General features: G+C 40.8%; 1 protein-coding gene across 1 annotated transcript in view; it reads left to right on the forward strand.

Annotated features, from left to right (window-relative positions):
- LOC127625528 (vitamin D3 receptor A-like) overlaps window positions 1-11,233 on the forward strand; it is a 28,365-nt gene extending 17,132 nt beyond the window's left edge. Inside the window, exons 5-7 of the mRNA XM_052100845.1 lie at window positions 7-158; window positions 3,205-3,345; window positions 3,563-11,233. Of these exons, the coding sequence (XP_051956805.1) occupies window positions 7-158; window positions 3,205-3,345; window positions 3,563-3,816 (547 nt within the window). The 3' untranslated portion in view covers window positions 3,817-11,233. The remainder of the gene's footprint in view (window positions 1-6; window positions 159-3,204; window positions 3,346-3,562) is intronic.
- Window positions 11,234-15,448: the final 4,215 nt, after the last annotated feature.

A 15,448-nucleotide genomic window follows, 5' to 3' on the forward strand; every position in this document is an offset into this window, starting at 1 on the left:
TCTCAGGGATCTGACAGCAGAAGATCAGATCGCTCTGTTGAAGTCCAGCGCTATCGAGATCATCATGTTGCGTTCCAATCAGTCGTTCAGTCTGGAGGACATGAGCTGGAGCTGTGGTGGACCAGACTTCAAATACTGCGTCAATGATGTCACCAAGGGTGAGACACACCACATACACATGTACACACACATGCACACACACATGCACACACAAACAAACACATGTACACACATGCACACACACATGCACACACACACACACACACACATGTACACACACTTGTATATACACATGTACACACACCTGCACACACACATGTATACACACACATCTACACACACACATGTACACACACATGTACACACACATGTACACACACACATGTACACACACCTGCACACACACATGTATACACACACATCTACACACACACATGCACATACACATGTACACACACATGCACACACACATGCACACACAAACAAACACATGTACACACACATGCACACACATGCACGCACACACACACACACACACATGTACACACAATTGTATATACACACGTACACACACCTGCACACACACAGGTATACACACACATCTACACACATGTACACACACATGTACACACACACATGTACACACACATGTACACACACACATGTACACACACATGTACACACACTTGTATACACAAACATGTACACACATGTACACACACTTGTATACACACACGTACACACACTTTTATACACACATGTACACACACATGCACACACACACACACATGTACACACACATGTACACACACACACACGTACACACACATGTACACACACACACGTACACACACTTGTATACACACACGTACACGCACTTGTATACACACATGCACACACACATGCACACACACATGTACACACACATGTACACACACTTGTATACACACATGTACACACACTTGTATACACACACGTACACACACTTGTATACACACACATGTACACACACTTGTATACACACACATGTACACACACACATGCACACACACACGTACACACCCATGCACACACACATGCACACACACACACACACACGTACACACACACGTACACACACATGCACACACACACACACACACACACACACACACATGTACACACACGCACACACACATCTACACAGACATGTACACACACATCTACACAAACATGCACACACACATGTACACAAACATGTACACACACATGCACACACACACACACACGTACACACACACGTACACACACACACATGTACACACACATGCACACACATGCACACACACACACACACACACACACGTACACACACACACATGTACACACACATGCACACACATGTACACACATGTACACACACACACACTTCTACACAAACATGTACACACACATCTATACAAACACACATGTACACACACATGTACACACACATGTACACAAACATGTACACACACATCTACACACACATCTACACACACATGTAAACACACACACATGTACACACGCATGTACACACACATGTACACAAACATGTACACACACATGTACACACACATGTACACACGCATGTACACACGCATGTACACACACATGTACACAAACATGTAAACACACATGTACACACACATGTACACACACATATACACACACATGTACACACAAACATGTACACACACACATGTACACAAACATGTACACACACACATGTACACAAACATGTACACACATGTACACACACACATGCACACACACATGCACACACACACACACGTACACACACATGCACACACACACGCACACACACACATGCACACACACACACACAAACGTACACACACATGTACACACTCATCTACAAACTCATCTACACAAACATGTACACACATGTACACAAACATGTACACACACATGTACACAAACATGTACACACATGTGTACACATACATGTACACAAACATGTACACAAACATGTACACACACATGTACACAAACATGTTCACACACATGTACACACACATGTACACAAACATGTTCACACACATGTACACAAACATGTTCACACACATGTACACACGTGTTCACACACATGTACACACACGTACACAAACATGTTCACACACATATACACACACATGCACACACACATGTTCACACAAATGTACACAAACATGTACACACACATGTACACACACATGCACACACACATGTTCACACAAATGTACACAAAAATGTACACACACATGTACACACACATGCACACACACATGTTCACACAAATGTACACAAACATGTTCACACACGTTCACACACATGTTCACACACATGTACACACACACATGTACACACAAACATGTACACACACACATGTACACAAACATGTACACACACACGTACACAAACATGTACACACATGCACACACACACACACACATGCACACACACACACACACACACACAAACGTACACACACATGTACACACTCATCTACACACTCATCTACACAAACATGTACACACACATACACAAACATGTACACACACGTACACAAACATGTACACACATAAGTACACACACGTACACAAATATGTACACACATAAGTACACACACATGTACACAAACATGTACACACACATGTACACAAACATGTTCACACACGTACACAAACATGTTCACACACATGTACACACACACATGTTCACACACGTTCACACACATGTACACAAACATGTTCACACACATGTACACACACGTTCACACACATGTACACACACATGTACACAAACATGTTCACACACATGTACACACACATGTACACACACATTTTCACACACATGTACACACACATGTACACACACATGTACACACACATGTACACAAACATGTACACACACATGTACACAAACATGTTCACACACATGTACACACACATGTACACAAACATGTTCACACACGTACACAAACATGTTCACACACATGTACACACACGTTCACACAAATGTACACAAATATGTACACACACATGTACACACACATGTACACAAACATGTTCACACTCATGTACACAAACATGTACACAAACATGTTCACACACATGTTCACACACATGTACACACACATGTACACACACATACTTGTTGGTGAGCTCTAATAGACCTCTATAGTTCTGTGTGTGTGTGTGTGTGTGTGCGGACACACTCTGGAGCTGTTGGAGCCGCTGGTGAAGTTTCAAGTGGGTTTGAAGAAACTCAACCTGCATGAACAGGAACATGTGCTGCTAATGGCCATCTGCCTGCTGTCACCAGGTGTGTGTCGTTTAATTCACCTCAGATGAAGCTTGGAACAGTTCATGCCGTTTGACCTCTTTCAAAGGGGTGCAAACCCTCACCTTGCGGGAGAACAAGCTTTTATTTGGGTTCAGGGTGATACAAGAGCTCACTTGTGTTGTCGTATTCTTTATTTGTCAGTCACTTTGGATAAAAGCACCTGCTAAATTGATACATTTATCTGCTCCTCCTGTAGATCGTCCGGGCGTTCAGGACCACGCACGCATCGAGGCTCTACAGGACCGTCTGTGCGACGTTCTGCAGGCATATATCCGGATCAACCACGCGGCCGGGCGACTCCTGTACGCCAAGATGATCCAAAAGCTGGCGGATCTGCGCAGCCTGAACGAGGAGCACTCTAAGCAGTACCGCTCTCTGTCGTTCCAGCCCGAACACAGCATGCAGCTCACGCCCCTTGTGCTGGAAGTGTTCGGCAGTGAGGTCTCCTAGCATCCAAAAGCCCCCCGCATCACTCCGGACCCCGGCGCCCACGGCAGCTGCGCCGAGAAGGCCACACACACGTGCTCAGCACGTTAGAGCAGGAGTGTATCGTGCCAGAGGTGGAGAGCGTCTCGATTCACAACGGGGGGCTGTAGGGATACGTGTGCGCGCGCGTGTGTGTGTGCGCGTGTGTGTGTGTGCGTGAGGGTGGGTGGTGCACAGTTCTGGATATTGTTTTGGAATTCCAGCTTCTAAGCTATGAAGGGAATTCTGAAAGGAATGTATTAATAATGTATGAATAGAATAATGCATATAAACTAATATTTATATTTAAGAAAGGGTTGGTTTGTATTAAATGACAACATATGGCCGGGTCGATCCTCTGTTGTAATAGGATTAGCTGGCTCCTTTAGTAGATGTGTAAGAGTGTGTGTTGGTGTGTGTGTGTGCATTAGTGGTTGACTGATATTTAGAGAGCAGGATGGCTGATGGTTGATATAATGCCGATATATTCATAAAATGATCTGCATGAATTCTTCATAATAAACAATAGTTCCAAAAAGCAACTATCGGCACCGATTAATCGGTAAAACCGATATATCGTCCACCTCCAATCATAGGCATGTTCCTGACATAAAGGCTGTTCCAATTTTAATTTTGCTACCTTCTAAGACCCCTTCAATTTACCAAACTCTAAGGCAGCATCATATGTATCCTCTACGCAGAAGTCAATCCAACAATGCGTTACGACAAACTCACCATCCAAGATGGTGGACAAAGCAAGAGAAATGTCGATTCATTGAATCCATTGAACACGGAAAAATTGTTCAATAGAATTAATTCAAGTTTCACTCACTATTTGTGTTGTGTATTGTTATGCTTATTAAAATATCACGTTGTTAGCTTAGCAACATGCTAATGCTACATGTAAACTCTATTTTAATCAATCATGAGTCAAATTTCTGGCATGCTTCACAAGAAAAGTTGCTGCCAATATCGAGTGTTCCAAATCAGCCAATGTTGAGGTTCCATTACAGTTGGAATACTGCCTTAGAAGGCAGCTGCCTATGTAGGGAGTAGACAGCTAGGTGGCTCGCTAGGTTTTGGAACAGTTTACATTTACTCTAAATTCACTCAAATGTATAAAAACTGAAAATGTGCTTTATTCATTGACGAATATGTCAGTAGATTGTGGAATTTACTAGTGTAATACCACTACTGTCAATCGGCCAAGTGGGTATTGTTAAGGTTAATCAGACATTCTCAAAATTGCCAAATATTGGCAAACCAAATGGCCTGACCGCTATATCAGTCTTTCACTAGTATTAATGCTCGCACATATGCTACACACACACACCCTCACATACATTATAACGAGAGAAGGGGTCCTGACCTGTTGGTCTGATGTCTGTATAGATTGGATCTTAGATGACCACAAGCGAGCCAAAACGCAGGAACCGTCCCCTGAGTTTGGCCCGAATTGTTCTAGCTTTATTTAGCATTAATAACAAGGCTATCTGGCTGCTTCAACCACAGATTTAAGATTAGCTCTAGACTAATAACTTGGTACTAGATTTTAAGTGGACTGTAATTTAAGGCTAGGCATTACTCAACTCTGAGAAATCAGATCTTCACATGCAATAATCGTTTGTGTCCCAATCCATGTAGAGTATAGAGCATCCCTCAAGTGCTCAGGACCTGTATGTGATGAGTTTGGTAATCCTCGACTTTGGTTTGATGAATCACTCATCAAACCAGAAGTCCTCCATATGATCACCTTTATTTTTCCTGTCATGTTACGGAAACAAGCATTCAGTCGCATTCAGGAAACACGAGCAGAACAAATTTTGCAGTTTAAAACCACCAATTGTCGACCGAAACATATTCGTGATTTCACAAATGATTCGTTCTGCTCATGTTTCCTAAACGAGGCCCAATTTAGTCCCTCATTCAAGTAGGTCCCATGTTTCTCTTTCATGGTCATAAGCTGTAAATACCACTCGTAGTGTTTCTGTACATATATCTAATGAAAAGGCTAATGCTAAGTCAATCCGCTGAAAAGGAGCTTGGGAGAAATATGCAAATATGATATTTTCCTATGTTTTGGTGTCTTTTACTCTCAGATGAGATAAGCTTTTACGACTGTATCTATCCCTGATGCTTTTAGGTGCAATTTCCTCATTGAATTGTATTGTTATGTTGATTATCATAGCTTAGGTTTGTACAGACCTTGAGACCTCAAACTGGACTTTTTTTTCTGCGAATCAATGAGACATCTCAACCTGGCTGCTGCTGAGCTGCATTGCTCTTTCTTCTGCTTTCTGGTCTCAAAACCCAACGGACATAAACGGAACTCAGCTGGTGCTTTAGTTTTTATTTCTGCTACAAATGCTGCCTCAAACCAGCCCCGGTCAACGGTCCCATCAAAGGACTCTTCAAAGCTTTAACATTATTACAGGTGAAACGGGATAGGGGGTTGCCCGAACATTAGCTGCTAATGGATGGGGTGCTGTTTTCAAGAGTCGCCCCATCTCAGCTGACTAGAATTCTAGAAAGAGTTGGAATGTTCTTCGAAAGTTGAGACTTTTGGAACAGATGTGGAATCTTGGGATAAACATTGTCCTCCGACATTGGAACTGGGACAAGTGTATTGGACATTCGAGAGACTCTCTTTAAGCGGACTGGCGCTTTGCCTGTCGCTCTCAAATGGAGAAATGCAGAACTGTCTTGTGAATGGTGGATTGGCTGGCAAACAAAGTGTATATACCAGTTACAATAAGCTTCTGTTGGACTACAATAGTTGTAATCGCTTAGGAACATTGGATGTTTCACCCCCTACTGTCAGAGGATAATCAGAAATGGCATGTCAATTGTTTCTAGTTCATTGGGGTAGTGTTGCTAATCCTGCAAACGGACACTTTCCCCTCCAGACTCCAATGACCTCGCCTTCTCCTGCGTAACCTTAACCCGGTCAACTCACACACAGTTGGATTCATTGCATCCAATCAACCAGAGAAATCAAATGAGTACGTCTCGCGCACGAAACGTGGCAAGTCTTATCCCAATCTGGGTTTAGCATGAACGGGAAGGGCTCTCTTGGCTCCGGAGTGACCTCTTGCCCCAACCAAGCTAACAAAGACAGGATTCCCAATGCATACAATTTGCAAGAGTTCCACCAATTTTGGGATTGTTTCATTGGCATCTAAATGGAATAAATGGGATTGATGTCACCCTAGTGGTTTTTAAATCAGTACATCAGTATTTTTGTGAGGGGGGAGTTCTTTTAAATGCTTTGGTGAAACTTTTCTGGACTGTCTATGCACTTTGCATCAGTTAATGTGAGCCAAATCGAAAGATCATGGTCTGGTTTGGCTAACCGAGAGAGTCCTCACGGATTTCCAGAGATACTACAAAGAGGAATCAAGGAAACTTCAGTAATAGTGTGTTGATTGTAGTGATTCAAGTCATTTTGATGTTCTTAATGAAGGTTTTATTTCGAGTCCTTGTCAAGCAGGACCCCTCTGAGGCATCTATGTTGGATGTTCTTGAAGGCCAACCCTACCGCTTTAGTGTTGTAAAGTCTTTTGGTTGTCATTGTGCCACATGCTTCACAGCTAGACTGAGGAAATCCAGTTACTAATGCAAAATATGCGATTTCTTGATAGTTGCTTTGGCAAAGAAGCGTCTCCCAAGAACTTCAACATCAAAATTAAAGACTTTTGCTCGAACTGTAAAAGCTGAGTTAAGTTGTGCATGGATTTCTTGAGTCTAGCTTAGGAACACGGCTTTTTTGTTCCTTTAATTACGAAGAACCAGCTGAAAAGAACAGAATTGCTGACGACTGTCTGAATGCTAATTGTTAAAGAAGACGTAAACCACCAGGTGCCGTTGTTAACCAAAATGAACTACCTCTCTCATTCACACGTTATCATTACACAATTTCATGTTTGTTATTATGTTTTAGGTTTTCTTTGTTAAGAAACACTAAATCCTTCACTTATTTATTTCTCGCCAACTCAAATGCTGGACTGTTTACCTCAATAAATTAGCTTAGCCATTAGCTTAGACGGTGATCTACTGCCTGTCTGCTGGCCAAAACGATCACCCCATTTCTTGGTGTGCTACACGCCATCGCTGTTATGCTAACAACATGGCGGTTGTGTGCAGGATGCCCAGTAAGTGCATCCACATCCCAGAGACGTATGCTAACGAGCTAAAATTCATATGTTTGTAAAGAGCAAAATCATCTTCTGAACCTCTCGATGACTTATTCGAGATGAGCAAATGTTCCAAAACTATCTTCGCATTGAATAGACGTCTTGGCAACATGCTTGTGCTATCAGGGCTGTTGATTAGCGTGGACCTGCACAGGGAGATGTTTCCACTAGCCCGAATGCTAGTCTCTGACAGTATTTGCTCTTAAAGCATTGGCAAACAAGCTAGCTAATCCCAAAATATGCAAAATAAGCTAGCTAATTTAGGTACATTTGAAAGCGTTGTCTTCTTTTCCACGCTACCGTAAACACACTTACGTTTTTACCGTGAAGTACATCTGTGTAACACATATTAAATAATCGGGCATTGCAGATGTTTGCTTTGTATTTTAAGTGTTAAAGTTTTCATCTGTGTCTGAGCTAATGACATTACCGCCTGTTCGGCCTCTACCGCCCCTATCTGCTTTATTTTGTGTTATTTCGCTGCCTCTCTTCTTGTCCCAGTGGCGTGTGAATATCAGTGTCACCGTTCCATCCATTAACCCCCTGAACTGCCCCCACACACACATACAGATTCACCACCAGCATTTACTTTACAGATAAACTACTTTACAATCTTATCCAGTATAGAAATTGTATTTGAAATTGAAACTAAGAGACCGATTAGCGCTAAACTTTTCACACTGTTCAAACAGGCGTCTCCATGCTAGCTCAGTTGAAGAACCTCTGTGTGCCTACACCCCAAGGCCTTATTTTGGGAACATGTCAGGTTTACAGCATTAGTTTTAAAGCAGTTTGTGACCCCGGTATTCAATATGATTGTGGGCCATAGTTGCACTGAGTACAAGTTGTGTAAATAAGTCTTTGTGAATAAAGAATCGATGTATGACTTTAAGGCAAGAAACGTGTTCTACGCAAGCAGATGCGAATGCTTGGCCTACACATTGCAAGTGTGCATTAGCGTGCGTTCTTGCGTCGCTGTGACGGTAACCTCAGTCCTCACAGGGGCGATAGAGTTTCCTTCAAACGACTGGTTTTAATTCATTTAGTTAGCTAGCTTTAAACATGTCGAAAGGTTTAACAACTTTAACTTGCTCTGCAAGATTCTCTTCAAATAGTCGCTCTACTATGGCGCTAACCGTTGAAGAAACACGTTTACGCTACTGCTCGCTATAGCGTTCCTTGAGGCAAAGCTTTGCATTGCATCACGAGTTCTGGTCTGACACATTCGGATATGATACCGCATGACATTGAGTTTGTATAGCTAGATGCGTTAGCATTCATATAATTGCGTAGTGTATGTTTCAGGCCCTGATTCGCAGTCTGGCTATGGTTCTCAACTCTCAGAATGACCCAAATGAAGGAATGTTCTAGATGGTTTATCCGCGATCCAAACACTTGTCTCAAACAGACTGTCCGAGAGACTCCTGGACTCTGGTGCCTTAGTCTTTGCACATCATATATGCATTTATGTTTTACTACGAGGATAAATTGGTAACAGATGTCTCCATAAAAGCAAATATATTTTGGGACGAGTCAGTAGGTAAAGCAGCACTTTCACCGTGTTGTTCTGGATATGGTCCTCGTCTGTTTGAGATGGTTTGAGCTCTACCAGAGGTTTCATCTGTTCGTCCAGGTTTCAGGGCAGGACTGGGAAGAGAAATCGGCCCGGGATTTTACATAGCAACATACCGGCCCGCTCGGTTCTCCCGATGGCCAGTCCGCCCCAAAATGCGTCCGCCCACTGGGACAATGCCCCGTATGCCAGATTACCTGTCCAGCCCTGCCAGGTTCCCACTACAGAATGAACTTTACTCAGGAACCATGTGCTGCTTTCCTAGAATTATCATTTTTAAAGGAGATCTAAAACTGTCCGAGAAGTGCAGAAAAGGGAAGAAAAATATATGTCATTTATTCACCTGACAGCAAATTGTGTCGATGCCGATAACTAAAGCAGTGGAAAGGGTCGATAACCGATTAATCGGCCGATAGTTTTAAAAAATCTGTTTATATAATGATAAAAGATTTCTTTGTCTTTCCTTACTGCGAATGACAGACATGGAAGCTTCAAGAGTCTAAAATAAATACAATCCCAAAAGCAGTTTATTGTGCAATCAAACATCACTATAATAACCATAGAAATGAAGATTTGGTGCATAACACAGGACGTTTTACTATATAAAAGCTTGAAATATATACCAGGGACACTTATTTTTAAATGATGGAGACTTGGCTGTGTTACAATGCTAAATAAAGTCAAAAATACATTATAAAAATAAAAAAAACTATCGGCAGCTAGTTCCAAAAAGCAACTATCGGAACTGATTAATCGGTTGAACCGATATATCGGCCTACATCTATTCCAGACCTATATTTGCTTGTAGGCCGAGCTTGTTTTCATACAATGAAAGTTAAAGGTAATTTATATAATGACAGAATCATGTTTTGGATTTTGGATTTTTCATGCAGAAAGCTCTAAACGTCTAAAAAACGAAAACTCATTACTAATAATGTCTTGTTTTAGATCTCTTAATAGTCCTGAAGCCTTGGACACTCAGGGCACCTCTTCGTGGTGGATCATTGTTTGGATCTCAGATAACCCCGTATGACTTGCCAAAACCCAGAAACACACAAGACGTTTGTATTGTTATTATTTGTAGAGAATCTATAAAAAGCTCAAATCACTAATGGTGTAGAGTTAGCATTGAGTTTATTCTATTCAATGTGTCCTGGTCTCATCTGTTGATGTCTTCTTTTCCCTTGAATGTCCATTACACATTTATTTTGTGCATTGTATGTCGTAAATAAGATGTTTTGGAAAATAAATCACAAATAAACAGCTGTACATACCGATGCAAACCCTGTGACTGTCTGTGAGTAAAACATTGAGAAGGGACCATGTTGAAGATGCACACACTGAAAGGTTGTCTTTTATTATTATTATTATTATTATTATTGATAAATGCAAGTTCTTTGTGAGGTGTGTCATGGATAAAGATCAGGGCTGATAACTCAAAGCTAAGAACAATCCCAATAAAACTGGCAGCTGTGTTTGCCAGAATAATTATGTAAAAAATACAGTAAAAATGTAAACAAATTTACAGAACAGCCTGTAGATTTTACAGTTTAATACTGTTGTAATTTACATGACTACACTGGCACTGTAATCTGAAACTGTGAAAATCAGCTTTTTACTTTATAATATATTGTTAATCACGTAATCATTGTTGTTTTTTTACTTTAATTTTTACAGTAATTTACTGTAAAACTAAATTCTGTTAAATTTACAGTAAAAATGTCATAAACTTGATATTAACCAAACTGTAAAAATCAGCTTTTTACTTTATAATATATTGTTAATCACCGTAATCATTGTTGTTTTTTACTTTAACTTTTACAGTAATTTACTGTAAAAACGCGATTCTGTTAAATTTACAGTAAAAATGTCATAAACTTGATATTAACCATCTGAAACTGTAAAAATCAGCTTTTTACTTTATAATCTATTGTTAATCACCGTAATCATTGTTGTTTTTTACTTTAATTTTTACAATAATTTACTGTAAAAACTAAATTCAGTTAAATTTGTAATCTGAAACTGTAAAAATTTACTCTCTTGTTAAACATAATGTACATTTTTACCATTAATTATACAGGACAATAACACTTTTTACATCTTAAAATTTTTATTTTTACAACATTTTATTGTAAAAAAAAAAAAACGTATGTATTGTCTTTTAAAATATATATATATAAATGACTCATGAATCAATTCATGTTTGTTTTATTTTACTGTAGCATTTTTGCAGTCTTTTACCGTTAAAATTACAGACACATGTACAGTGAAGCTCTAGCTAAAATCAGATGAAGATGTTTAAAAAACAAAATAACTTGTTGAATGAACATTTGTGTGCGAAAACATTTCCAGCCCAACATTGTTTTGGTGGTTTATGAATTTGCTGTAGCTTGTAAAAAAACTATTTTCAATAAGGTTGTGTTTGTTGACATTAGTTGATGCATTTGCAGTTTGTTTACAGTATTTATTCATATCAGTACATTTTGCTATATAAAAATGCGATTTTTAGGAGTCAGTCTTATCATCTATCTGTCTGTCCCGGATTGAGGCGAGTCACTATGCCACCACGAGGACTTTGGGAATTGGGCATGAAAAATAGGGGAGTAAATAAAATGGGCTAAAATATTTATTTTAGGGTAGGAGATGGTTGGAGATGTGGGATAATAGTAATAGTCCAAAACAAACTGGTGCTGAGAGGAAACATTATGGTAATGGGAGAGAGGACACAAATACAGTCTCGAATCTGCTCTTAATCTTTCACTGTTCATCACTGGAAAACACAAGTCTGGTAATTGCGTTGATTTGTGAAGAAACTCATTATGGCCGCTCCTCTCCATATAATGTAAGTGAATGAGTCTGTGAAGCTCAAAAAACACCATTCCAAGTTGTGTGACGGGGTTGTGTGAGGAGCAGTACTAGCATGCCATCTTTGCGGTTCATTAGATTATTGTGGTCCATTTCAGAGCTTTGGAAGAAAGAAACACCTGTGAACTTTTATGGTGCTTTTAGTCATTTTGGAGCTTGACAGGCTCGTTTTAACTCATTTTATGGAAATGTTTGTCAAGAAGAAAAGTTTGTCTTTTGAGTTCAATAGAAGAGAGAAAGTTATACAAGTTTGAAACAACATGAAGGTGAGTAAATAATGACAGAATTGTCAATTGTCGCAATATATTTGTACATTAGGACACTCCCAAAATAAATGATTATCAGTTCTCAGGGGCACTTTTACAAAAAATAAAATATCTTCCACATTAAAGCAGGTAGCGCTGTACCACCAGTGTCTTTACTGGGTAACCTTGCTGTGCTATCTAATGCAGAAAGTAAACTTTTCAGCAGTTTCTAATGGAAGTGTATTACCACATAGTAAAAGCCTCAGTATCCCTGGGAATTGTATGCAATCCCATAACTTTATTTATTTATTAACTATAATAAAAATGTAATAAGAAAGTGGCCATCTTTGGGACCCTCTCAGGAGGTTATTTCAGTCATGCCAGTGCAGCTCATATCTACGTCAATGGAGAAAGACTGAAATCTCAAAAACGGTTGTTCGAGATTACGAACAAAGAACATATTTCCGTGACCCAGATGATAGTGAGGTTTGGGGGGGGGGGGGGGGTGTAAAGGTAGACAGCTGATTGAGCAGGGCCGGTTACAGTGGTGCTGTGACCCGGATGGTAGTGAGGTTTGGGGGGTAAAGGTAGACAGCTGATTGAGCAGGGCCGGTTACAGTGGTGCCGTGACCCGGATGGTAGTGAGGTTTGGGGGGGTAATGGTAGCCAGCTGGTAGGTAACTGTGCCTCACTCCCCTGGCATCAAGAGTTGCACTAGCAACTGACGTTAGAGGCTGTATGCCAGAGATGCTGGTTCGAATCCCGATCGGAGTGGGTCGAGCTGGACCAGTTAAACTATGAATGCCCAAAATGGTTAGAAAATAATTAGAAAAGTAATGATTACACAAGAAGCCTGTTTAACAGTTTTATTTATTATGATCTTTGAACACGGTTAATGAAGTGAGTTAACAGCGTACAGCAGAGTTAGACTTGTACATAAAAAAACAGTTTACAGCTAATTTACAATGGAGGGGAATCCCACGGCATGTGTCGAACCTAAGAAACAGATAAAAGCGATATTTCAATACAAATACTTTGAACGTTACCTTGAGTTCAATAACTTCAGGTTAAGCCATATGCAAACTGGGCAGTTGCCAAGGGAGCCACTTGTTGGGGGAGTGCCAAAGAGGAGGCCACCGCAACCCAACAGGGGCAGCAATCGGGATCTCGCAAAGGGCGCCAGGATGGTCTGAAACAACCCTGCACACAAGGATTCACACATGTGTCAAGTGTGGAAAAGGTTTCAGACATAAAGATCACCTTAATCTGCACACAAGAAATCACACAAAGTAGTTACACATGCCAACTGTGTATCGTAGTCTCAAATATCATCTCCACGGTCACTCTGGAGAAAGGCCGTTTAAATGTGATAAATGTGGTGAAACATTTTGTGATGAGGAGGAGGGCGGGGCCAGGCTGTGATTACGCAGACCCAGCCCCCAATCGGGCTAATCAGAGGAACTGCCGCATCCGGCTGCATATATCCCTCTGCACGGCTGATTGTCTCGACTGGGGGCCGGCCATGATTACGCACCGACCTCCTCCTCATCACACATTTGTTGTAGAATCCGTCTTAAAACAACATATGAAAACGCACAGAAATGAGAAGCCTTTCAAATGTTTCAGAAAGAGTTTTCTGTTGGTTATTTTATATATACGTATATGTATTGATACACATATTTAGCCAATGTATTAAATATAATATTTCGTTTACAAGAGATGCATGAAACTATGAGAGATCTGCTGTTGTTTGTAAAGTGTGTTACATATTTAAAGAAAGAGTATAACATGTATATTATGCTTACACATTAGAGTTGAATGTATTAAATAAGGTAAACATCCTTTATTATATACAGTTATGACCAGAGGGAACATGTTACTGTAGATAGGACATGTCCAAACATGTTCTGCAGATAAAATGTCGGGCAAAAGAGAGTTAAGAGCACAGAGACAAAATGGGTGGAAGAGCTAAATTTATGGCCCAGCTGCAGTGGCTGGTGGTTAAATTCAAGGTCAGGAATATAGAAACGAGACTGGTTCTCTGTATCTAAGTGTTTTATTTGACTTGCAATGGAGAGAAAATCATGTATTAAGTTGGAACAACTTTATATATATTTATGCATGTATGTAATATTGTATATTATATGTAGAAATGAAAGAAAGATATGTTGGCATAGATGGAGTCTGGTACGGTGCTCTGCTCTTGACCTCAAAGTGCTTCAGAGAGTGGTGAGAACAGCAGAGCTCATCATAGGCAGCAAACTCCCGGCCTTACTGGCAACTTGCCAATCACATGGTCTGAAGGAAGCCAATACAATCATCAAGAACTGCATCCAACCAGCTCACAGTTTGTTTGTGTCACTGCCATCTGGCCAACGCTTCTGGAGTATTCAGTCATGAACAACTAGATTAAAAAACAGGTTCTACCTATAAGCCACCAGACTATTAAACAGCCACTAGTCACCAACACTCTGCACTCCACCACCAGTTTGGAACGCCCGATTCCCAATTGTAGGTCCTCGTGGTGTCGTAGTGGCTCGCCTCAATCCGGGTGGTGGAGGACGAATCTCAGTTGCCTCCGCGTCTGAGATCGTCAATCCGCACATCTTATCACGTGACTTGTTGAGCGTGTTACCGTGGAGACGTAGCGCGTGTGGAGGCTTCACGCTATTCTCCGCGGCATCCTCGCACAACTCACCACACGCCCCACCGAGAGCGAGAACCACATTATAGTGACCACG

Source organism: Xyrauchen texanus, chromosome 31 (genome assembly GCF_025860055.1).
Source record: "Xyrauchen texanus isolate HMW12.3.18 chromosome 31, RBS_HiC_50CHRs, whole genome shotgun sequence".
In the NCBI taxonomy this organism is placed as follows: domain Eukaryota; kingdom Metazoa; phylum Chordata; class Actinopteri; order Cypriniformes; family Catostomidae; genus Xyrauchen; species Xyrauchen texanus.